At 44.7% G+C, this 24546-nt stretch overlaps 1 protein-coding gene across 1 annotated transcript in view; it reads right to left on the bottom strand.

Moving 5' to 3' along the window:
• Positions 1 to 569: 569 nt before the first annotated feature.
• MIPEP (mitochondrial intermediate peptidase) overlaps positions 570 to 24546 on the bottom strand; it is a 130046-nt gene continuing 106069 nt past the window's right edge. Inside the window, exon 19 of the mRNA XM_068266943.1 lies at positions 570 to 3932. Within this exon, the coding sequence (XP_068123044.1) occupies positions 3835 to 3932 (98 nt within the window). The 3' untranslated portion in view covers positions 570 to 3834. The remainder of the gene's footprint in view (positions 3933 to 24546) is intronic.

The raw sequence follows: 24546 nt of genomic DNA, 5'->3' as shown, positions 1-24546 counted from the left end.
ACAGGGGGACGGGAACATAGGGATAGAGGAACAGGGGCAGAGGAAGGGGGGACACCGAAGGACACAGGAACACACAAAGACAGAGAACAGGTGGACAGAGAACATGGAACAGAGGAAGGGGGAAAGAAAACACAGGGGGGCATAAGAGATACAAGGAAGGCACAAGGGGACATAATTGTGGGTAAAAGACGCTCCTGGAACATGGACACAACAGGTTTAGTATATTTTTTTCCCCTTGGTTTTGTCCTCTAAACCTCTGTGCCTTTTATAGTGTGAAGCATCTTACAGTCCGAAAAATACGGTAATCTCAATAGGCTACGATTTCGCTTCTAAAATTATGAAAACAGCCTTGATTTGCAGCTAATTAAAATAGGCTCTAGTGTAACAGTGAATGCATTTTTGCCAGTATTTGGAGGTTAAACACTCAGGTTCCAAATGATCATATTTGTATCTTCTTCATTAGACTCATGCATCAGTCTCACATCTTTCAGCTGTCTGCAATCCTCTTGAAAGAGTTTTTATTTTCACTGGCATAATAATTCACAGGCTTAGGCTCAAATTTACATGTTAATATTTTATTCTACAAAAGTTCTCAACTCAAATAATAAAAAAAAGGATCTGCAATTAAAACCTAAATTAGAAACTTCATAAAATTATAAAAATACAGTAGAATCCAGACATTCTTTTGCAGTGCAGATGTTTCTATACAAGATAAACTAGCAGGTCTGCTTTATCATGCTAAAATACCAGGGCTGATGGAAAAGTATTGAGACTGTTTCCCTTTCAGGGCAGTAGACATGGGAATGCTATGCAGGTGTTTGTGACTAGTGTACAATGACGTGTATGAGCCTGTTAGATAGAGTAGCATGTGCTTCACCATTCCATCACAGCAGATGCAGAATACTGCACTTCATACCTTGTGCTTACCATTCGCATTTGAATTCAGTATGATGCACATTTTCTAACATTTGAACAGTGTTCTTGCATTTGGAATGAGAATGTACAGCAGTGAATCCCTCTAACGGCTGGTGCACACCAAGAGCGTTTCTGACGCTTTTAAAACGCTTTCGGGGGGAAAACCGCTTGGCTAATGTTAGTCAATAGGATGGTGCACACCAGAGCGGCTCGTTTTTCCCCCAAACGCAAACTCGGGTCCTGCAGCATTTTTGCTCATTTCTGAGGTGTTTCTGCCTCAATGTAAAGTATAGGAAAGTGGAAAACCGCTCTGAAAAACGCTAGATCAGAGTGGTTTTCCAAGTGTTTTTGTTACAGAAGCTGTTCACTTACAGCTTTATTGTAATGGCCCATACTCACAGGCTACAATTTCGCCGCAACACGCGGCGCGCGTGAGTTACGGCGACAGGTCGCCCGTGAGTATGCGCCGTTGCACGGGCGCGCCCCCCGAACTGTCGCTTGTCGCTGATGTCGCCAGGCGATTGGCGCGGTCAATCGCCTGGCGACAGTTGTCGCCGCAACTGTCGCTAGTCCACGTGAGTATGCGGACTACCGACAGCAACATGATTACGGCGAGGGGGAGTAACGTCGGCGACAGCTTCCATCGCACAGCTGATCCCTCTTCCGCATGTGTACGCAGAGGGAGCTGGCGACAGCGGCGACAGCTTCCATCGCACAGCTGATCCCTCTTCCGCATGTGTACGCAGAGGGAGCTGGCGACGAGCTGTCGCCAGCCTGTCGCGCACACGCTCACGTGTGCTGGCGACAGACCACTTATGTTGCCCGTGAGTATGGGCCGTACCAATATATGAAACCTGCTACCCAAAAATGCTCCAAAAACCGCTGGGCATGTTTCGAGAATCTCTGGAAACATGCATAGAATCGCTCTGAAAAACAGCTTCAAAAACTGCTAGCGTTTGCGGATCCGCCAGCGGTTTTTGGTGTGCACTAGTCCTAAATCAACAAGAGATCAGCACACCAGGCAGGCAAAGGGCAGTTCTGAAATGAAAGCAATATGGCATCCTCAATATTCCTCTCACGTCAGCAGTATCATAGCTGAGGAGCTCTGGGCATCTAGCGGAGGGCATGAACCATGTGATGCATAAATGCTATGTATTTCTTGCACAGGTTCTCATTTATCTATAGATCAGTCTTGCAGTGGCATAACTACAATTCATCGGGCCCCCCCAATGCTCAAACCCCTTCCCTTGCCTCCTCTTAGTACCCTTCACAGCCTGGAGGCCCATCTCACAAGGGTCATAAAACAAGTGTGGCCATCATGATCACCCATAATGTGTAGCCATGAAAACACCTGACCTGAAGTATAGTCCCCTATACCAGAGGAAGGGAAGATTGGTAGTTGGGCTCCCCACAGCTCTGAGCCCCCTGCGATCACAGGTGCTGCTTCCCTCTAGTTACACCCCTGCCGTCTTGGTTCGTCAGAGATTGTATATTCCATGGCTCACTTTGTGCAGGAGAAGGTAGTGGATGGGCTCGGCATGACAGAAAAGATCCATGCAATGCTTTATGCGGATGCTTCAATAAATAGAGGTTAGAACACATTCAGTCCTTTCACTATATGTCAGTTAAATCTATAATCTGACAGTTCTTCAGCACACCTGTTCCTCATGTCTAAGAGAAAGAGGAATTTTTAACAGTAACAGTCGCGATCTACCAAATGGATTATATTACAAACACCAGGCAAAAATAACCTAAAGTTGTCATATTTTAACATAAATAAGGTACGGTAAAGTTAAGTGGGATCATTCTCCTAAAACTAAAATTTCAGTGACTAGTCTTAAGAACATAAATAAAAAAAATAAAAAAAACCATGTGAAAGCATTTTCAAGCATTCCCTGTGTGTAAAAATGTTTATTTTCACTGCAGAGAGCAGTACAGGTTTGCTCATCTCTGATTAAGCTCCTTGGCGGTAACCGGTTTACATAATTTTTTTTTTTTTGCTACACGCAGCTAGCACTGTGCTAGCTGCGTGTGCATAACGATCGCCGCCGCTACCCGCCAATTCGCTGCACCCCCCCCACCCCTTTCGCTGCCTGGCTAATCAGTGCCAGGCAGCGCTGAGGGGTGGATCAGAATACCCGCCGGTGACGTCATCGCGATCGTCGCCTTGGCGACGGGGAAGCCCATACAGTGAGTCCCGATCAGAACGGGTTTCCCTGCAGGGTAAAAGCGTCGGCGCCGATCGGAGGGGTGGGAGGGATAGCGAAGGGAGGGGGGAAGCATGTAGCTAGCGCTAGGCTAGCTACATGCTTTAAAAAAAAAATGCTGCGCTGCCCCCTGGTGGATTTATTGTACCGCCAGGGAGGTTAATGTAATCATTGCTGGCCAAGAGACACTCTCTCAGTGTCTTGATTCTGCTCCCTCCGCTGAATAGACACATTGCTCGGGCAACAGCTGAGTCACTTCAGCAGAAAAAGGAGGGCGGGATGGGGCGCAGAGTGAAGACACAGAGAGTAAAATTCTTGCCGGAAAGGATTACATTTGCCGATGACAAGAGGTAAGCAAGCCTATACTGCTCTCTGCAGTGAAAATAAACATTTTTACAAACGGGTGTGCTTTCAAATGTTCTTTTATTTACCTAAGAGTAGTTACTGAAATTGTAGTGTTTAGAGTATAGTCCCATTTTAAACAGTCAAGTCATAAGACACAAAAAAATACAAAAGCCCCCGATATGAAAATAGACTCCCAAGATAATCTGGTACTTGTGGTTCTGGGAAGATTGACAGTACAGCACATATAGACAGCATTCCAAGAGACTGTGACCAGTAGTCTATCTTATAATAGGACCAGTTAATAGAGTCTAGCAAGTAATAGAAACAGATTATTGCACTATTACTGTTACAAGTTGTAGCAGGTTTGTTATTCAGAGTCCATCAAAAATGTTTCAAAGTCTAGATTCAAGTCAGACACCAGGGCATCCACAAAGTCGTCCACGGAGGGGCACTTCTGTAGCATGCCTGCCGACAAGGGAGAAAGACAGTTATCTCAGGAATACAAAATCAACTCTACATATTGTACAATTCACTAAAATATTCATATATAGTAAAACCCCCATTACCCGGCACAAACTGGGATCGGCTGATGCCAGCTAAGTGTTGTTTCTGGTTGCAGGAGCCTCAGTGTCTAAAATATATTTATATATAGTAAAACCCCCATTATCTGGCACAAACTGGGATCGGCTGATGCCAGCTAAGTGTTGTTTCTGATTGCAGGAGCCTCAGTGTTTAAAATAGGCCTAGCTAATACAGTACTATACTCCACTCTATACACATACCATAAACTCTGTATTAATGTTGAAATAAAGTCATTAAACACAAATTAAGACTAAGGACAGACTTAAGGTTTATTACTGTATAAAGAAGTGTAAAAGTAGATGTATGTATCCTGAAAGACCAGGAATATTTTTTTTAGGGTTGCATGAAACTTCTTGTTAACTTGGTACTGAATAACAGGGTTTTTACTGTATAAACCAGGGCTGTGGAGTCAGAGTTGGAGTCTGAGCAATTTGGGTACCTCGAGTCAAAGTCGAAGGTTTCTTAAACTGAGGAGTCAGAGTTGGATGATTTCTGTACCAAATCCACAGCCCTGGTAAGTATCAGACTAAGGAGTCGAAGTCGAATCAGAGCAATTTTGGGTACCCGGAGTCGGAGTTGGTGGTTTCATAAACGGAGGAGTCAGATGATTTTTGGACCGACTCCACAGCCCTGCTATAAAACAACACAAACTTGTGACAGCTATTGCCACGGTTATTAGAGATTTGATCTATTTTCACATGTCTAACATGAAATAGTCACATGGTAGGTTTATATACACATTTATTAAACCACCGGGCATCCTCTTTTGACCCGCAATGAATCCAGCATTCTGTGGCATCAGAAGGCTCTAGACATGGCTGATTTTAGGTTTGTTGGACTTCCTAGTTTGTGCTGAGCTTCTAATCTGTAGGCGGATTATTTATAGCATGTTGTTCTGACAAATGATTACTGTAAGAATATCAGCTGTCTGGGTGTGTCCACAGATCATCATAAAATATGTGCATATACCCCAGTAGGGTCTTCAGAGAGCCAAGGACATTAATCTGTTTAAAGAGGACCTAAAAAACAAGAAAAAAAGGAGAGCATGCTTTGTGTGGCAATACATATTGCTGTGTAAGTATATATATATATATATATATATATATATATATATATATATATATATATATATATAGGAACAAGGTCATAGACCTGATGCTATAACTGGACAACTAAAGAAAGGAACCCCTCTATATGGATATAGGATATGGTTTTGGCAATCAATTGGACAGAACGATCATATAAGAGGTAACTTATGAATCTTTATTAAAGCCAACTAACATATAAAAACAATTAAAGCAAAGCAAGCCGTAACCAAGCCTATGAAAGGCCCCCAAAGAATAAATATTGTAATTACAAGAGCACCACAATCAATAAGTAGCGGTAGTCGTTTAAGGCACAGGCACGTTCTATTTTGTGGCATTTTGTGAGGGTTTGACAGCAGAACTCAAGCTGACAGGTGTGTACATTTTCTCCTGATTGGTATGAGGCGCAGTGTTAATTTGACTAAAATTATTATTATTAGCAATATCATAACACTGGTGACTTTATGGGCACAGACCTCTCGGGAGAACACTGTAAAACCAATCTACCTCGTTATATTTATATTGCTGTATACATATTGATTGCGGTGCTCTTGTAATTACAATATTTATTCTTTGGGGGTCTTTCATAGGCTTGGTTACGGCTTGAGACAATGGTAGGAGGCGCCTGTGGACATATATTGCGGATTCTGGTCACATATATGATAATTGTAATACTTAAATTCCTACTTTTACTTCCATAAGGTAGGAATCTAGGTATTACAATTATCATATATGTGACCAGAATCAGCAATATATGTCCACGGGCGCCTCCTACCATTGTCTCAGGTTCTTACACCCCAAGTTGGGGGAGTGTACACTTGGAAGTTTTCCAGTGATCACCTTTTCCGGAGTAGCAACCATCCATAATATCTGAAGCAAGGCCGAGTGGGGACGGTACTTCCTCACATGCGATACAGGTGGTTGCTTTATCTGGCAACCTAATCTTGTGAGTATAATACCTTACAGTTTATATACTCCCAGTGTCCATTGGATAATACACGATTGGGCTCCCGGTGTCCCTGTGTTCTTTTTTTGTCTTTTATAAGAACCCACTTGGTTACGGCTTGCTTTGATTTAATTGTTTTTATATGTTAGTTGGCTTTAATAAAGATTCATACGTTACCTCTTATATAATCATTTTGTCCAATTGATTGCCAAAACCATATCATATATCCATATAGAGGGGTTCCTTTCTTTAGTTGTCCAGTAAAGAGGAATTGAACTCAGAACTTCCTCTCTGCTCTAAAAGATAAGCAACAGCATAATAACCTTTAAAGAAAAAAACCCCCAGCATAATAACCTTTAAAGTGAACCTCCGGACTAAAAATAGACTCAGCAGCACTGAAAAGGCTTGGTGTTTCTTTAACAGTTTCACAGCATCAGAACTTTGTTTCTGTTATAAAAGCCTCATTTTTAGCTGCACAGAAGAAAACTGCCCGGGCTTTTTTCCCCTGATGCTGTGCAAAGCATGATGGGATTTCTGAGGTTGTTGTTCTCTTTCTGCTGTTTTGGTGCAAATTTTTTTCTTTTCAATTTTGAATTTCACATTTGAAGCCTTGCGTGTGCAGCTAGGAGGGGTTATCAGGACACAGGACAGTTGGAACGGTGTCTCCTGCTCCTTGTCACCTCCTTTCAACCAAAATGATGGCAGCCCCCATGAATCACAAACATTTGCCTGTTCTTTTAAAACAGGGTGGGTAAGAGATTATATTACCTATCTATACTAATTAACATAACTAATGTAACTTGATGACAGTATGTTTGTTTAGGCTGAAGTTCCCCTTTAAAGAAAAAAAACAGAGAGGCAAAACTCTAAATACATACAGGGTGCATTTCTCTATTTCCCTTCTGTCCTTTGTAAGAGTTCATGCCCACTTTAACTGCACGTAACACCAATCAGGACTTCAATCTGTGCTGTGACCAAAAGGCAATTGTAATATCTTAATTAGAAAATTATTTTTCATCTAATACCAAGTACTATTTGCTTATTATCAGTTTCTCTAACACCCTAAATAATGTATGCACCGTTTTACATTTTTATTAACAGATTTTAAATCAACAAGCCAATTTTCTAAATTCTGGAAAACTATTAATCAGCCTCTGAGAATGCTTCCGTGGTTTACCAACTCTGGGTCATCCTGTCAAAAACACAACATTGGCGATGTAGACGGTGCTGACATTTTTTTTCACCAAGTAGCAGCTACACCACTGATCTTGAGTGTGGTTCATGTTTCTACTTCCAGTCGTGTATAATTATATAAACTCACAGTATAGTCAGATTACAGCCTATATAACGGTGTAAATTTGCTGCCCCATCAAAATAACTCCACACACAGCCATTCTCATATACCGTGAGTGAGTACGTAAGTGAAGAATGTCAACAGTGTGCCCAAATTGTCAATATTTTGATGCAACAGCAAATGTACTCCCTGCTACTGAGGGAGTGCAGTGATTGGTCCAATGACGGAGCCATGGTCCCACCTTCAAGAACATCAGCTCCTATTAAGAAAAAAGCAGTGAGTGGCGTGATGGAAGGTCTGGTACATGGCTCGGCAAAGCTGTCTGGCGACTTCCTAATGATGGGAGCTGTGTGGCTGCAAGTATGTATTTAAGACACCGGAGGACACAGGACACGGGGGATAGAAGACACAAGGACATGGAGGAAACAGGACACAGGGACAGAGGACATGGGGGATGGAAGCGCAGGACCCCCACTTTTAAAGGAAAAAAAAGTATGTCTTATAGTCTGAAAAATGAGGTACTTTATATTGTATCAAAGTGTCTTATCTTCAGTATTGTTCCATAAAAAGATAAAATAACATATTTACAAAAATGTGAGTGGTGTACTCACTTTTGTGAGATACTGTATAAAGTTTTTCTTTATTCGAGTTTTTAAAGTTCCAACAGTGTTTGAGCTCTGCTATAATACAGATGTGCGAGATGCTCGTGATGCCACTCTGGCTGCAGTACTTGGTGGACAGCAGATCTGCTGTTACACCTCCCCCCCCCCCCCCCCATTGTGCTGAGCACACAGCAGATAATGAAGCCCGGCACTAGGCAGCACTGTACCCGCAGCCAGAACCTGCTGTACTCCCCAGACTCCTCTCCTGCTTTGAAGTGGTTCTTTGCTCAAAAAGTTCCTTTGCCAAAACAAACATGACCCGGCTGTGGACCGACACACCTTGTGTACATCATGCAAAATAAAAATGCCTTCAACTATTCAGCTCGTCTCGGAATAATTACAGGCAAGTGTATATTAGGAGTACAAACTTTGCCCTAGATCCTTAGATAAACACTGCTGGAGACGTTCGGCTTGTGCGAGTTCCCGCGGAGGCAGCGGTGTGCAGGTCTGACGGTGGAATCGGTGAGCCGCGGGCGCTCCAAAGCTGTTCTGCAGATTGTATCAAATGTGAAATAAATGCCTTGCGCAAGTGTCAGCACGAAGAATCAACAGTATAAAAGGCTAATGGCCAGGTTATAGCAGAACGGGATGACTCAGGAGGAGGAATGGAAGGATGTGAGCTGTTTACTTCCACATTCCAAGCACAGTAAACCTTCCCAATAGGTTCTTATATCATTTTATTATACTGATTTATATGTCAATGCTTTCCATCACAGAAAACATAAGTGCACCTGCCATGTTTCTGGATGAATCAAATTAAAATACTGCTCTCTGCTTACAAGCAGCCCCTATATTGGGGCGTTCAACCCGGTAGAGATCTGCATTGAGGCCAACCTCGGGTAAAAAAGGACACTCTTACACAACAAGAGGGAAGCCTCTGGATCCTATAGACCAGGGCTCAGGAAACGTTTTGCCCGAGAGAGCCATAAAAGCCATATATTTTAAAATTTAATTCTGTGAGAGCCATACAATATGTTTCAAGTTGGGGCAGTAGGGCTCACGTCCCTGTTGCCATTGTGATGTGTATACAGTTGATCCGACAGGCAGCGGAAGTGTCAGACACGTCTTCAGCTTCTCTTGAGTTTCAGCAATTTCCTTGAGAGACAGGAGAAATACCGATTAACAGCTTGCACAATTAGCTAGCTGACTTGAGGGTTGATTCACTTTGTAGGCCGAGATCCCCGCACTTTGACTGGCTCAATACCGGTGGACCGGGTGGACTCAAAGTGCCAGAGCTGTAGCTATTAGGGCGCACTCTATAGCAGTAGCAGTGTCAGGAAGTCTTACCAAGATCTCCTCACTGAATAAGTTACTGGCTTACTGAACAGGAAGAGCTGATATTTGAACCCTGGTCTCTTACGTCAGAGGCAGAGCCCTTCACCAGTACACCTCTTATTTTTATTTATTTTTTTGCCAGAGATTCGGGGGAGGGGGGGGGGGCGCAATTGTTAAGCCCCTGCTTACAAGAACAAGACCAGGTTCATACTTGTACAGCTCAGCAGCATGCATGCAGCAGATCAGCTGTTTCTGACTGAAGTCCGACTTAATCTAGCTGCATACTTGTTTCCAGGGTTGGATTTAACATAAGGCACTGTAGGCACATGCCTACAGGCGCCTGATGATGTAAAGGCGGCTCAGTCCCCTCCCTCAGTGCCTCCCTCCCTCCTTCCCTATGCAGAGTCCTGATGAAAGTGTAAATGAGAGGTTACTCTCTCTGCTCTCTGCATCCCAACTGATGAGATCTCCCTTCAGTCAGGAGCACCTATAGCTACTTAATACTGAGGTTCCTCTAGCTACTTAATTTCTTGGGGACACCTCTAGCTACTTAAAATTAAGGGTACTTCTGGCTACCTAATACTAAGGGGCACATGTAGCTACCTATGATGGGGCAAGGGATTTAGGGTGAAGTGACAGCTGGAACAACTAGCACACTTGCGGTGCAGTTTGGTGTGAGTTTATAGGTTCATGGTGGGAGAAGTCTAAGGTTCCGGGACATCTGTGCCTATAGGCTCCTGTGAGGTAAATCCGCGCCTGCTTGTTTCTGGTGTGATCCAGACACTACTGCAGCTAAAGAGATCAGCAGTGCTGCCAGGCAACTGGAATGGTTTATAAGAAAATAAAGCAGCATCCATATTCTCTCAGTTCAGGCGTCCTGTAAGCTTTTAAAATGTACATAAAAATAATGAAGTTCCTTTAACCACTTGACGGCCGCAGTGGTAAACCCCCCTAAAGACCAGGCTATTTTTGGCTGCACTGGGCTGTGCAGGCTTTTCAGCCTCCTGCACAGCCCAGTTAAGGTGCCCAGCGATTGGACCCCCCTCCTATTTTTGTCCCTAAGGGGACATGCTGTCGGAGGTGTCCGATCGCTGCTGTGACTTTTTTTTTCTTAGCCTCTTAGAGGCTCTCTCTCCCTCTGTCCCCCTCCCTCCCCTCCGCCTGTAGAAATGAACAGGACGGCAATCCGTCCTGTTCTCCGCCTCTCATAGGCATTAGCCTATGAGAGGACAGTGATCCGTCCTGTTCTCCGCCTCTCATAGGCATCAGCCTATGAGAGGACGGCGATCCGTCCTGTTCTCTGCCTCTCATAGGCATCGGCCTATGAGAGGACGGCGATCCGTCCTGTTCTCCGCCTCGCATAGGCATCAGCCTATGAGAGGACGGTGAGTCCCAGCCAGAGGCCGGGGATCGCCGATCTCGTACAGCGCTGCCTGGGACCGCAGCGCAGTACGCATGTAAACAAAGGGGATTTCTTTCCGCTTTCGCTTACAAGCAGCCTGCTAGCAGCGATCGGCAGCTAGCCGGCTAATCACGGAGCTCCGCACCGTGAAGTGGCAGGGAACGATCGGGCACGCGCGCGTGGCCGTTCCCTGGGAAACTGCAGCCCCAGGACTTGATGCCAATTGGCGTTAGGCGGTCCTGGGACTGCTGCCGCCACGGTCACGCCCATTGGCGTGAGGCAGTCTTGAAGTAGTTAAACTTTACACACCTAAAACCATAAATATTAATGACATCACTGCGTATGAGAACTGCTGATAAAGCAGGTGTTTAGACAGACCAGTATGTCAGAGCTGAACATCTGCTCAATGGTTGCCGCAAGATCATCAAAAAGAATCAAGAGTAAATATACATCACAAAGTGGCAGATAAGCCTAATAAACAAAGAGTACTGAAGAATAAAGACATCGCTTGCTTATCACTGTGCAATATAACAGAGGTTGATCTAGCTTAGGGATGGAATTTCCCAAGGCACGGCATGCCATCCCATATGCCCAGCATGACCTCTGACCTGAAGCCAGCTGACCAGCAGAGCCGGGACGAGGCAGAGGCTGGATGTGCTCCAGCCTCTGAGTTCATGGCTGCAAGGGTGCAGAGAGGGGGGCTAACATCTATAATTTCTCCCTCTCATTGTCGGCCCCCCTCCTGCAGGCTGAGCAGTGCGCTCACTTCCGCCGCTTCACCCAGCCCCCTGGCACCGTTCTGGACCACAGCGCTTGAGCGGGGAGCATTATAAGCAACCAGCTCACACCCAACCTCTCCTAGGTTCTAGGTGCCGGAGGTTCTGCCTGTCTGCCCTGCAACACCACTACTCTGCTTCGAGTTCAGAGTGGCGGTGTTGCAGGGCAGACAGACGGAACCTTGGGCGGCTGGAACCTAGGAGAGGTGGGTGAGTGTGGGCTGCTTTTAATCCTCCCCGCTCGGGCCATGTGGTCCAGAACGCTGCCAGGGGGTCAGGCGAAGCGACGGTGGTGAGCGCACTGCTCAGCCTGCGTTGGGGGGGGGGGGGGGGGTGGGCCGGGAACGACGACGATGAGAGGGAGAAGTTAGATACATGTTGCCCCCCCCTCCCCCTTTCCCTGCACTTGCAGCCATGCAAGGAGGGGATCTATCCATGCAACCATAATTTTGCCAGGGAAAATAATGGGGAGCCTATTTGGCAAAGGGGCGCATTTTGCAATCTCAGCTTCTAGTGTTAGAGAACCTTGACCTGGGCCTGCTGACCGGTACTGCTTGTGAGGGCTGGTTCACACTCAGAATCTTGCCATGATTTCCATTGTGATTCCCATTCAACAAAACGAGTATCACATTGCAATCGCCCCCAAAGCGCTGCATGCAGCACATTTGTGATTTATGCAAACACTGCAGTGAGAATGATTCCATAGAGATACATTAGTAGAAGCCTTGCTGATTGCTGGCGATCAGCAAAGTGCAAACCAGCCCCGAGCCTGAGATTCCCAAATGGGAATGTGGCCCTGTGACAATTTCCATCACTATTGGCCAGCTGACTTTAGGTCAGAGGTCATCATGCAGGGCATTATGGGATGGAAGTACACCAATGACAAACCAATGCCTCAGTGAATTCAACTTCCGGTCCTTCTCTTGTGCTGGACCCATATTATACAACCCAAACCAGGGAAAATATCAAGCAGTCTTCTCACGACAGGCCACACTGGCTTATTTATCCCGCCATCTTCATACCCTGGCAGTAAAATGTTGACTGATAATACACAATTGTGCTATTATCTGTCAGCCAAAGCACGCTCATTTGCCATTGACTGCATGGAGATAATCACAGCATAGTTCGGAAGTTAGGCCTCTCCCCAGCCCAGGGGCAACACAGGACTCACCTTACCCACTTTGAAGTTGCTGCCACCTTTTAAGGAAACAATTCCATTTAATGATGTCAGCGGCAATGATTTTATGAGCATTCTATGTGAATGAGACTGACTGACAGTACGCTAAAAACATGTCACTGTTTATCTGCTCTGTAGAAAGTTGGCCCCCCCCAAAAAAAATAAAAAATAAAAAAAGGATTAGTTTTTTTTTCCAACCAGAGAAATCTGTCTAATTTTTTTACTTGATCAAATCATGTAAAAAAATCTAAGCAATATCTTACAGACATATGATCAAGTTTTCTGAAGATTTCATAAAAGGATTGACCATGGTTACATACTCCGGATATTTTTTTGCGACGTGCGGTGATCCTGACCACGATGACAGATTGTATTGTGAAAGATTGCTTCAACGCCCTTAGATTCCTGCACAAAGTACCGCAAACGTTTTATACACGTTGTATGCCGGTGTGTGTTCCAGCGGTAGAAGCTGGACCAGGGAATGATCGCTTGTGGGGTTAAGGTTGTCCTAGGTTCCCCAATCCATCTTCTGCTGGTCTTGTGGTGAGCACTCAACTTTAATGTATATCTGAGATGCATAACATGTTGGCAACATACTATGTCTAATACTATCGACAGACATTGATATAGCATATACTGTGTACGATATCTTATGCAGCACTACACAGAGTTTATATCACTAATTTACCTCAGAATCTAATCCCTACGAAAGTCATAGTCTAACATCCTTGTCATAGTCTGAGGCCCCTTTCACATTGGCACGTCTACATTGCGTTGGGTTACCCATTTTTAACACAGGGTGATGCTAAAGCACTGAAAGTCTATGGGACATTTCAGATTGGTTGTGATGGGAGCATCCGATCTGACGCTAAGTCATCAGTGCGTTATGGCAGAGCATCTGCAGTAACGTATGTTGACCGGAAGTTATGTAAGTCAATGGTGCTGCACATAAATGCGTGTAATACCATCCACTGCATTCATGTTCCCATCCATCTGCTTTGTGCGCTGTACCATCCACTGACATCTGTTCTGAAACCGTTTAGAGCCTGGCAGAAGTATTGTGCTTCCTGCTGGATTGTAAAAAAATCAACAGAAACCCTACCTAGCAGCAGTAAGGATTCTCATTTGTCCACCATGAACCAATGAGAATTTTGACTATTGAAGCAGAATTCCAAGTGTTTTTTTTGGAAACCAACGGGGTGCCCCATGTTTCTGCCAAGCTCTGATCTGCTTCGGAGCGACCGGCGGGGTGCCTGCGGTGGCGGAACAAAACCCACTGCACAGATGAGTTGGCTTTTTGTATGCAGTGATAAGCCAAGTGGTAACAGGCACCGCCCGTTCTCATAAGGTTCCATGGCGTCCAATTTGTGGAACAATCGCGATACAGTTGCAAAAAAGAGCAGCAGGTTGGGATCCTGCATCTAAGGCCCGTGTGTGTTTTGTTCATGTTCCGAATGATAGTATAAACGCATCCTAACATAGGATGTCCTATTTTGCATTGTATTTGTTACATTCCGGAATAGCAGCAATTTTTTTTTAATTACAATGAGAACAAGGCCCCGAATGCTTAAAGCGGAAGTGTAAATAGTTAAAAAAATAAGAGTTTCACTTACCTGGGGCTACTACCCTGCAGTCGACCTGTGCCCTCGCAGTCCTGGACCAATCCTCCATTCTCCCAACACGGCTCACTTTTTTCCAGTAATGGAGGTCAACTTGTCCTGCCCACGCGTATCCTAGTACGCGTTTCTGTAGCCAGGAGCTCCCTGCGCAGGCGCAGTATGAGAAAATCTCTATTGCACCATACGCGTCTGGCTACAAGAGCATGAACGAGGAGGTGGGCAGCCAGGGCCGCGCAGACGCAGTTCCCCAGAACTGCACAAAGTAAAAGTAAGCTGCAGCGTGGGGCCAGAGCATCGGTGAGTGGCTGCGTAGGAACAGGTTGGCTGCAGGGGGCTGGCAAAGTGAAACTTCTTTTTTAAATTATTTACAGTTCCGCTTTAACTAAAGGAATGGCTTACTTCTCAACAAAAATTGGAATTCACTCTTCAACATGTGATTATAACTGAAACATCAGTGTTGGGCGGACGGTCCCTTTAAGTCCTGGGTTACCCGAGCTGGATAGTTCAGTTTTCGCGTGTAAAACCAACAAGTTTTTTTTCCTTCTTCTTAAAAAAGCAAAAACATAAGAGATCTCTAAGTAAACTGGCTGCACACAGCTTAAACCCGTAGCGTAAAAATATGCATCTGTCAGATCGGAGAACCAGTTTTATATATCACAGCCTCTTATCTCCTCTCTTTGTAGTCCTTACTGCTCCAGTAGCTAATGATTTAATCTCTGCGTGGGTCGCGGGCCTCACTGGCAACGCGTATCGCAGCGGATCAAAGAGTGAAAACACGATTACCAAGCAACAGAAGGGTAACAGTATATCACAATCCCCTGCAGATACATGTCAGGGCGAGAGTAACCACTTGCAGACGAGGCGACATATGGAAAGTGATAGGAAGGGAAGCGATTACACAGCCAGTTACATCATGACACACAAAATGATGCATGTAAGGAAATACCAGGAAATCTGGCAAACAGGAAACCTGTAGGAAGATTATCCCGTGTGTAGGTGCTGCATCGCTGGTACATGTAAAGCACTGCAGAGAATGACAACACTATATAAATGCACAATAATAATTACTTCTCTTTTTTTGCCTCACAGAATAATGATGAGAGATATATAATAGAATGTAATACATTATTCTGAATATTCAGTTTTATGTTGATCTGGTTTTAGCATCAGAAACACTTCCTATATGTATATACTGGCATGCATCGCACCCTCCCTGTGATGCTTAGTCCAAGCTATTTAGTTATGCAAATTTCCAACGTGCTAAGTGCGCTCACTTTTCCTCACGAAACTAATTGTGCTCAATCTCCCACACAATTTATACAATATTTGCAATATATAGCTCTCAAATGCTTATCCCCATATGTCCATAATAATTAGTGCAATAATGAGTCCGTGTTCATGAATCTCAGCTCCAATCACCAAGCATATAGTGTAAATTCCAATCTTCCTACGTCACTGCGCTCTCATGTATTCATTTATATATGAATCTTCTCCACACCATTCCTCAAAAAAATACAGAAAACAAAACACACATTGGGGTCAATCCATAAAAGGCTGTGTGGGAAAAAAATCTTATCTGGAAAATACCGCTTTCGGTATTTTAGACTTCTGTGTGCTAATGCATAAAAATCATTACAGTTGTGATAGAAGTGCGGGGATTTACCGAACTAAGCTGGCGGGAACATGAGAAGCTGCCTGAGTTGATACACTTTCTCCATGCAGAGACAGCATTACAATAAAAGAGGCATGCCCAACTTCCTTTTAGATGTAAGCAAATGAAGAAAGCAGGAAAGCTGGCACTGCTGCAAGTGTTCAATTTATTGTGGCATAGGTAAAGTGCAAATGTGCATCATCTTGCAAAATAGCATGGAGTAAAACACATACCCTAGTAGGAGGAGGCGTGGATGGTGGTGGGTGCTGGGCACTGGATGCCTGACAGCCGTTTCGCGCTAAACAGCGCTTCTACGGAGGCTGCCTCCGTAGAAGCGCTGTTTAGCGCGAAACGGCCGTCAGGCATCCAGTGCCCAGCACCCAGCACCATCCACGCCTCCTCCTACTTGATGTCTTTGCTTGAGCACGCTGAAGAGATTCCAGAGAAGAGGTGTAGTTGCAATCCTTCTGTGCATGCCGCATGTTTCTGAAGCTGATTTATGCATGTTATACTGCTGTAGTGCCAACCGTTTGTCTTCTTTTGGTTTTCCTTTTAGATGTGCATGTTTTGTTATATTGCCTCTGTTTGCCCTGAATCTGCGCTGAATCTGTCTTAGTCCTTCTAAACAATCTATTTCATTGCCACAGCTTAGAAGAACTTTATGAAATGTTACTCTTATCCGCTCCCTTATCTTCAAAGCAGGCGGTATTCTCCGTGTCATTACCGCCTGCTCTAATCTTTATGAATTGACATTTACAGACGAGCTGGAGGTGTTCACCGCACAAGGCGGTAATTTACCTCACTGCTCAGGAATGTCAGCTTTTCATGCGGTAACAGCTTTTATGAATTGACATTTTGCTAAGTGTTTGGTAAAGTCAGCAGTTATCAGCATTACAGCATGCGGTAATGCTTTATGAATTGACCCCATAGCGTAATACTGTATGCTATAAATTTCCACTCCGTAACACTAAGTCTAGATAGTTTACACAGCATATCTAGCTGCAAACAGCTTCAACAGTTTGATTATTTCTTCCTGTGATACGGCAGCAGGCATGTTCTGCTTGTCACATTACACAGGCAAGCTGATAGCATTTCCAGCCCTAAGCCTGTGAAAAGTTTACTCCCCTTTCCTCCTCCCCTCTGCCTCTGAAATCTGGCTAGTAACACCTACTCCTCCTGCACAGACGGCGCTCCCATAAGCCCTTGCTACGTTGCTCTAAGAGTGCCAAGGCACAAAAGGAACCGTGGGCAAGACTTGTTTAGTTTATACGGAATTAAAGTATTAAAACAAAAAAACAAAAAAAAAAATGTATTTGGCTTGAGGAATGCCCTATAAACTATATGAAAGGAACACAACTATGCAATGTGTAAAAGTTTATCTCGGATCCACTTTAATAATAAGCATTTTCAGGCAAATCTCAAAATGCATTTTATAAAATGGCAGGGTTCAAATTTATTAAAATTCACGCGTGTTTTGCAAATGTGCAAAAACGCGTTCGCCGCACATCTAGTAAAAGTCAATGGAGAATCACACTTCTGCTAAAATTCATGTGAAAAAAAAATGTACTGCTTGCAGCATAAATTTGCATATCGAATGTAAATTCCCATTGACTTTCATCAGCTGTTGACAAACAGTATGCGAAAATCTGCAGACGAATGCAAATTTTAATGGGAGAAAATTGTTGCGGAAAACTAAAAATTTTTTGGAATGCAGACGTGTGAACCCTGCCTAAAGGTGAGCCAGGCAAAGCATGTTATAAGAAAAGGTGAATTGTTTATTATTTTTTATATTGAGATACCATTTATGGCCTTGATTTACTGGATTGTTGGTTCATAGTATACACAATATAATCAAACCTACACAGCGAATAAATAGTTCAGTGTCAAGAAGTTAAAAAAGCCTCAGTCTTAACCCCCTTGGTATTATGATTCTTTCCCGATTTTAGGGTCTAAAAGCGGTGCAATTTTTTGCACCCTTTTAGACCCTAAAACATGGAAAAAAATCATGCTGCCAGGGAGATCTACAGCAGTTCTGCAATCACTCACCTCCCTGGCTCCAGCCCTGCAGTTATGCCTCCATCCTCCGGGTGGTGCTGCAACTCTAAAGTGAAATTACCGGCTGTCGTCATGATGGCAGCCGTGATCTTACCAGGAGGAAGCAGAGTCCCGGAGGAGAGGAAGAAGAATGGCGGCCGACGTTTGGATCCCCCTGGAGGTATGTAGAAAGGCCCGCTGTGCTCTATACGCTGCACACAGCTGCACACAGCCTCCGGCGGCTACCCAGAGCAGAGGTCGGGATTACTGCTCTTGGCTGCGGTTTTCTGCCCCGACTAAGGGCACTGCAGTGTTAGGGAGTCTTGCCTTGAACACCTTACTGAATAGGTACGAACCCTAGTCAGGATTCAAACCCTGGTCTCCCAAGTCAAAGGTGGTGCCCTTAACCAGTACTCTATTCAGTCACTCTTACAAAACAAAACTCAAAACAATGTTGTAGCCCCTACCCGCATCCCCCCCCCCCCCTGCAATGACCGTTCCACCCCTCTTTTTTAACCCATACACATAAACCCTGTGCTTTATCATTTAAAAACATTCTCGAGAAAAAGATGCCTTTTCGGGGTGCCGTTTTCACGCTTATTTGACAAAATAATTCCTCATAAATATGTCATTCTTCATCAGGCTGCTCACTTTGTGCTTTCTCTTAACGGATCTTATACATCCTAAAGAATGCCTAGGCAAAAGTATGACAGAATATCCACGCAGCTCTTGGTGACCAAGAACCACCTGGAAGGTATAAAGGGCTAAAAGAGACCAAAAAGCCCTAGATTAAAAAGCAATGCTAAATGTAATTCTGCCTTCTTAACCACTTGCCGACCGCACGCTTATACCGTGCGTCGGCAAAGTGGCAGCTGCAGGATCAGCGACGCAGTACTGCGTCGCCAGCTGCAGGCTGATTAATCAGGAAGCGCTTCCTGTCCAATCACGGCGGGGGGCTCCGTGAATAGCCTGCGGGCCGCCGATGGCGGCTCGCAGGCTAAATGTAAACACAAGCGGAAATAATCGGCGAAATAATCGGCGAAATGTAAACACAAGCGGAAATAATCGGCGATCCCCGGCCAATCAGCGGCCGGGGATCGCCGCCATGTGACCGGGGACGTCCTGTCACTGGCTGCACAGGACGGATAGCGTCCTGTGCAGCCTCGATCACCGGGGGGGCGGGGGAGACAGGTAGGAGAGGGAGGGGGGAATTTCGCCGCGGAGGGGGGGCTTTGAGGTGCCCCCCCGCCAGCCACACGCAGGCAGAAGAGATCAGACCCCCCCTGCACATCATCCCCATAGGGGGGGAAAAAGGGGGGCAATCTGATCTCTCTGCCTGCACCCTGATCTGTGCTGGGGGCTGTAGAGCCCACCCAGCACAGATCACTAAAAACCTCGCTGGTCCTTAAGGGGGGGTAAAGGGTGGGTCATCAAGTGGTTAAAACAGAAGATATTCGTGATAATTCAGCTTTAAATGAGCAACTGTGGTTACCCATGATGCATCAGTCCTGAATATCTCTAAAATCATCTCCTAACTTTAAGGCTAGGTTCACAGTGGTCAGCTGCATAAAGCACGTACATGGGCGTAGCAATAACCCCTGCCATCATAGGGGGGCACAGTGGCTTTGGGGGCCTCTCCTCCTCCAACCGTATGTGCAGCCTATTAGCAAAAAACCCTCCCTGTTTGCTCACAAAAACCAGGTGCAGGAGCATGTGTACTTTTTCCTGCTTCCAGACACTGATTAACAGCAGAACATTCTTTGCTGCCATTCGCCGGCTCCCGATCATGTGACCTGCATGGGGTTCTGGGACCAAGGGGGCCCCATGATATTTTTGCAGGGGGGCCCTACTAAGTCAAGTTACCCCGCCGAGCACGCAATAAAATGTGTGTGAACTGCAATGGAGACTGGACATTGACTTTAATGCAAAGCCTGCATGCAGCAAGTTAGAATAACGTGATCCGTTACAACTCAGCACTGAGAACAGCCCCATAGGATTGTATATGACATGCCAAATTATTCTGCAACGCAACTGAGCACCGTGAACTAGGCCTCAGAGATTATTTGCATTTTCGGGAGTGATGCATCATGGGTAACCACCGTTGCTCACTTAAAGCTGAATTATTGCAAATACCCTCAGTTTTAGGAAGGCAAAAATTACATTTGGCAAAACGACGTAATACTTTTAAGCAAAATAAGGCATTTTGTACTTTGCCTAAAATGATTTAAAAATTCTACAGAATGCCTGGAGTTCTATCTTTGTAACATATCTGTAACTTTAAACTTCCTAAACAACTGACTGAAAAAGGACCATAAGTGACTGTAAAATGCTCTTTCCCCACCAGGCTGCCCTTGGATTGGCTCGAGAGCACACAGCATTACTTCTTAATGACATTCCTCAATCTACATTGCTGAGGTCCTTACAATTCGCACAGCTGTACAACACATCAAATATCCTCCAAAGGTCAAAGTGAGGGGAAAAAATGGGATGTGAGAAGGATAATCAGTCACTGTGCGGTGTATTACATGTACACTTGTTTACATTGCGCCGTTAAGCAACAACGAAGCGATGGGCTGAGGTCAGTTGCTGTAATCTTTACTAGCGGGTAGCTGGATGGAAGCCATGTTCCCAATTGAAAATGAGGCCAAATATTTAAAACAAAGAGGGTAAATATTTAGACATGTTCCACCCACGACCTAAACACAACTCACGCCATGTCACTAAAACGCTAAGCCCTTTATTTGTGGCATTACTTCCTTTGTCTGTCCTCCGAGGCAGCTGACTAAATAAAAAATCCAGAGGGACTTTCCTCCCTCAGCCAGCGAGTAAAGCAGAAAAATAACATCAATTGTTGGAACACAAAACAGGGAAAATCTATGATGACAATGTGTGGCTGAGCACTGGGGATTAATCACTGCCACTCTGGCAACAGTACCACAACATGGCTCCAGGGCGCTGTGTCTCCATCATATTCATAATTAGCACGGCTTATAATCAAAACCGTATTCTACTGAACATAGAACAAGGGGAAAATGGCTGCCTCCATGTTGTTCAGTGGCGAATATTGAATAGCATTACCATGAGATGGCGAGGGCTGCTGGGACTTCTAGGTCCTCAAAATAAGGGGGATGGAGTGTCCTCACAACACTTAGGTTTTAATTGGAGCAGAATTAATATTTCAAGTGTACTAAATTCTCCAATTTAAACTGCTTTTTGGGTAGTTAATTATATGCATATTGTAGAACAAAATGTGTAATAATCTTATTTCCCTGCAATAGTCTAAAATGCAAGATGGGAGGAGGCGCCCCAATTGAGATACAATAAGTGACTGGAAGTAATAGGAACCTCATGATAAGAGGTTAAAGAGACTCTGAAGTCTCTTTTTTTCCCTTCTTTTGTTTAAGGGCCAGTTTCCACTATCGCGGAAACGGCCGTGAATCCGCAGAGTTTCTCTGCAGGCAAATCGCGCGGGGAAACTCTGCCACAGGGGATAACGCCGGCCGAATCGCTTGCAGTAGCGATTCGGCCGGAACCCCCTACAGAATTCGCGGCGGAGGCTGCCATTCCCATAGCCATGCATGGCACGACTCATGGGATTCGCCTGCGATCCCGCCCACCCGCTCAGTGCCATGAGATGCACGCCGCACTAGTGGAAACGAGCCCTAAAGGGACTCCGAGCAGTGCCTGTGGGTATGCCTTTAAGCATACCCACAACTAAATAATATCCTCACACCTACCGGCATGATGTTTGTAATTATATCCCCCTGGGTTCCTTGTATTTCATTGCATTGCACTTAATGGAGCAGTCGACACTGTGGAAAGTGTCGTCCTGCATAATACAATGCTGAATAAGGTATCCAAGATGGCTGGCGTGATTTTGATTACGAAAATAACGAAAACTAAAAGGCGTAGGGTGGCGGTTTATACATCAATGGAAAGAGGCGAAAGAGAGCTTCAAAATGGTATGCATCTTCACTGGACCTGCTGGCTTCCTCAGTGTCTGAGCTATGTATCTTGGTTTCAGAGCGCCATTTTCACCCTCTTACATACATAGCTCAGACACCATCTCATATTGACCTGAAGAAGCGGGCAGGTCCTGTAAAACGCATTGTCTTTTTACTGGTGTGCAACAATAAAACTCTTAACCTCTTATCACGAGGTAAGACTGTTCCTATTACTTACCTCACTCCACATTGTATCACACTTGGGGCGCCTCCTACCATCTTGCATTGTCTCCTCCCCTGTCCCAGGGGTTACCTCTGCGACTACATCCAGTGGTCCTTTGTTTTTTTTCTGGAGCATGGCCCACGTTCACCCAACTGAGTCAGCATAACCACATGGAGACAGTCTTTCTCCACATGCGTGAAATTGTGGTTGCCTATAGCAACCCACTTTTGTGAGTAGTTATTTCTTTACATTTTCCAGAAATACTATACTATTGGCTTTTCTGGTGTGATCTTTGTCTCCTTTGCTTACCAGTACCAGGGTTTCCAGACCTGAGATTCATCTACCGGACCTACCACAATAGTCTAAAACCAATTCTTGGTGTGACCAATTGAATGAAAGTATGTTTTTGAAATTCTGGGGGCAAGCAAACACAGGGAGGACATACAAATTCTGTGTAGACGGTGTCTGTATTGGTATTTGAACCTGAACCTCAGAGCGAGGCAAAAGTGCCAACCACTATCTCAAGCCACCTATTAGGCCATGGCTGCCAAGCTGGGGGCAGGGCAATGCGACACAGTCACCTCCTAAAGGTGGCTTTGTCAAGGGTGCTGTACAAAGAAGGTGTGCAAGTGCTAAAGTGCTAATGTATGAAGATCAAATACAGTGTAAAGTCATTACAAGGGTGCATAGTAGCACTTGGCCTGACAGGCTGAAGTGAGAAGAATATGGAGGCTGCCATATTTATTTCCTTTTAAGCAATACTAGTTATCTGGCTATCCTGCTGATCCTCTGCCTCTAATACGTTTAGCCGTAGACCTTGAACAAGCATATGCAGAGCAGGCGTTTCTGACATTGTCAAATCTGCTAAGATTAGCTGCATGCTTGTTTCTGGTGATGAGATGCTACTTGCAGCCAAATAGACCAGCAGGGTGGCCAGGCAACTGGTATTGTTTAAAATCAAATAAATATGGCAGCCTCCATATCCCTCTCACTTTAGGTTCCCTTTAGTTTTCCTACTTATATATTTTTGTAATCTAATTGTAAGTACTGATTGCTCTGGTTTTCTCCATTCCCAGCCTCAGTTCCGCCCACATCTGTATACTGACTCCGCTGCAAGGCCAGAAGCACAGAGATGTTTTCTACTTTTTTTTTTTCCTGGAACATCTCTGTCAAAACAAAGGGATTAAAAGTATTTGCAGCACGCATGAAGCATGGGTGACAAACCCTGTAGCCATTAGTTATGCAAAGGGATCCAAAAGGAAATTCTCTGCCTTGCTTTGAAGTTGCTCCCATCTGCAGCAGAGGGTTCTGCAATATTAATGGCATTGCTGCTGCTAACTGATAGACAACATCCAGCAGGCATACGCAACATATGTTCCTGTAAACATCTGCTGGGGACTCATCATAAATAAAAAATTCCTTTTATTTTCTTACATTATTAATTAACTTTAACTCTAGGAGTTCTTCATTTTGCTACATACACAAATGATTTGTCACCCGAGACTATCTTTGCTGATCATTTTAGAAGGCGTTTATGGAGTGATCATTGTATAGACACTCTTTAATGCAGTGCGATCTACTCACTGGGGGACGACGACATGTGAGTAGTTTCACTATGTGAGAACTTTCTTCAGTGTTCCCACAGGGAACAATACATACTGGAAGACAGTGATCAAACTAGGCAGATCACTACGGGGGAGGCCAGCCACTCCAAAATACAGTAACATTTGTAAAGCACTTTTCTCCTACAGGACTCAAAGCCCATAGATATTTCTCAGATCAACACAGAGTTGCAGACTGGACTGTGTAACAGAGGAAATAGTCAGGGGTTCATAAATGTCAAACTAAACAGGTGGCTTTTCAGTTTCGACATAAATGCCACTAGAGATGGAGATATCCTGATTAGGTGTGGCAGGGAGTTCCAAAGTGTAGGGGCAGCATGACAGAAGGATGTCTCCGAAGGTTTTCAGGTGGACTCTGTCGGTGATCAAATTATCAGATCATTTTTGTCTAAGATTGTGGGGGGTGTGATGCAGTTGCAACAAGTCCTTCAGGTCTCCAGGTCCAGATAGTGCAAGGATTTGAATGTCAATAAGCCAATCTTAAATAGAATGATCAAGAATGATTTTGGAAGATAATACTGTAAACTATGTATGCAGCTTTAGATTAGTGTCAGAGTATTTCAGTGCTGGTGCTACCCTATCAGTGTGTACAGGCAGTTGATATTCAGCAAAGACAAGTCTTGCAACGAGCAGGTTGAATGTAAACAACACATTTTAGGAGCAAAATCAATAAAGCAATATATTAGTGAAGATATCTTTGAAGTACAGTTATCCTTTAAGCACAGGTCTACCTACCTTCAGCTGACAGCTTTGGTCTGTGCCCTGAATCTGCCTCTGGGCATTAGTC

The sequence above is a fragment of the Hyperolius riggenbachi genome, chromosome 2 (genome assembly GCF_040937935.1).
Source record: "Hyperolius riggenbachi isolate aHypRig1 chromosome 2, aHypRig1.pri, whole genome shotgun sequence".
Lineage (NCBI taxonomy): Eukaryota > Metazoa > Chordata > Amphibia > Anura > Hyperoliidae > Hyperolius > Hyperolius riggenbachi.
The sequence above is the reverse complement of the archived record's forward strand: the minus strand, read 5'-3'. Positions and strand labels throughout refer to the sequence as shown.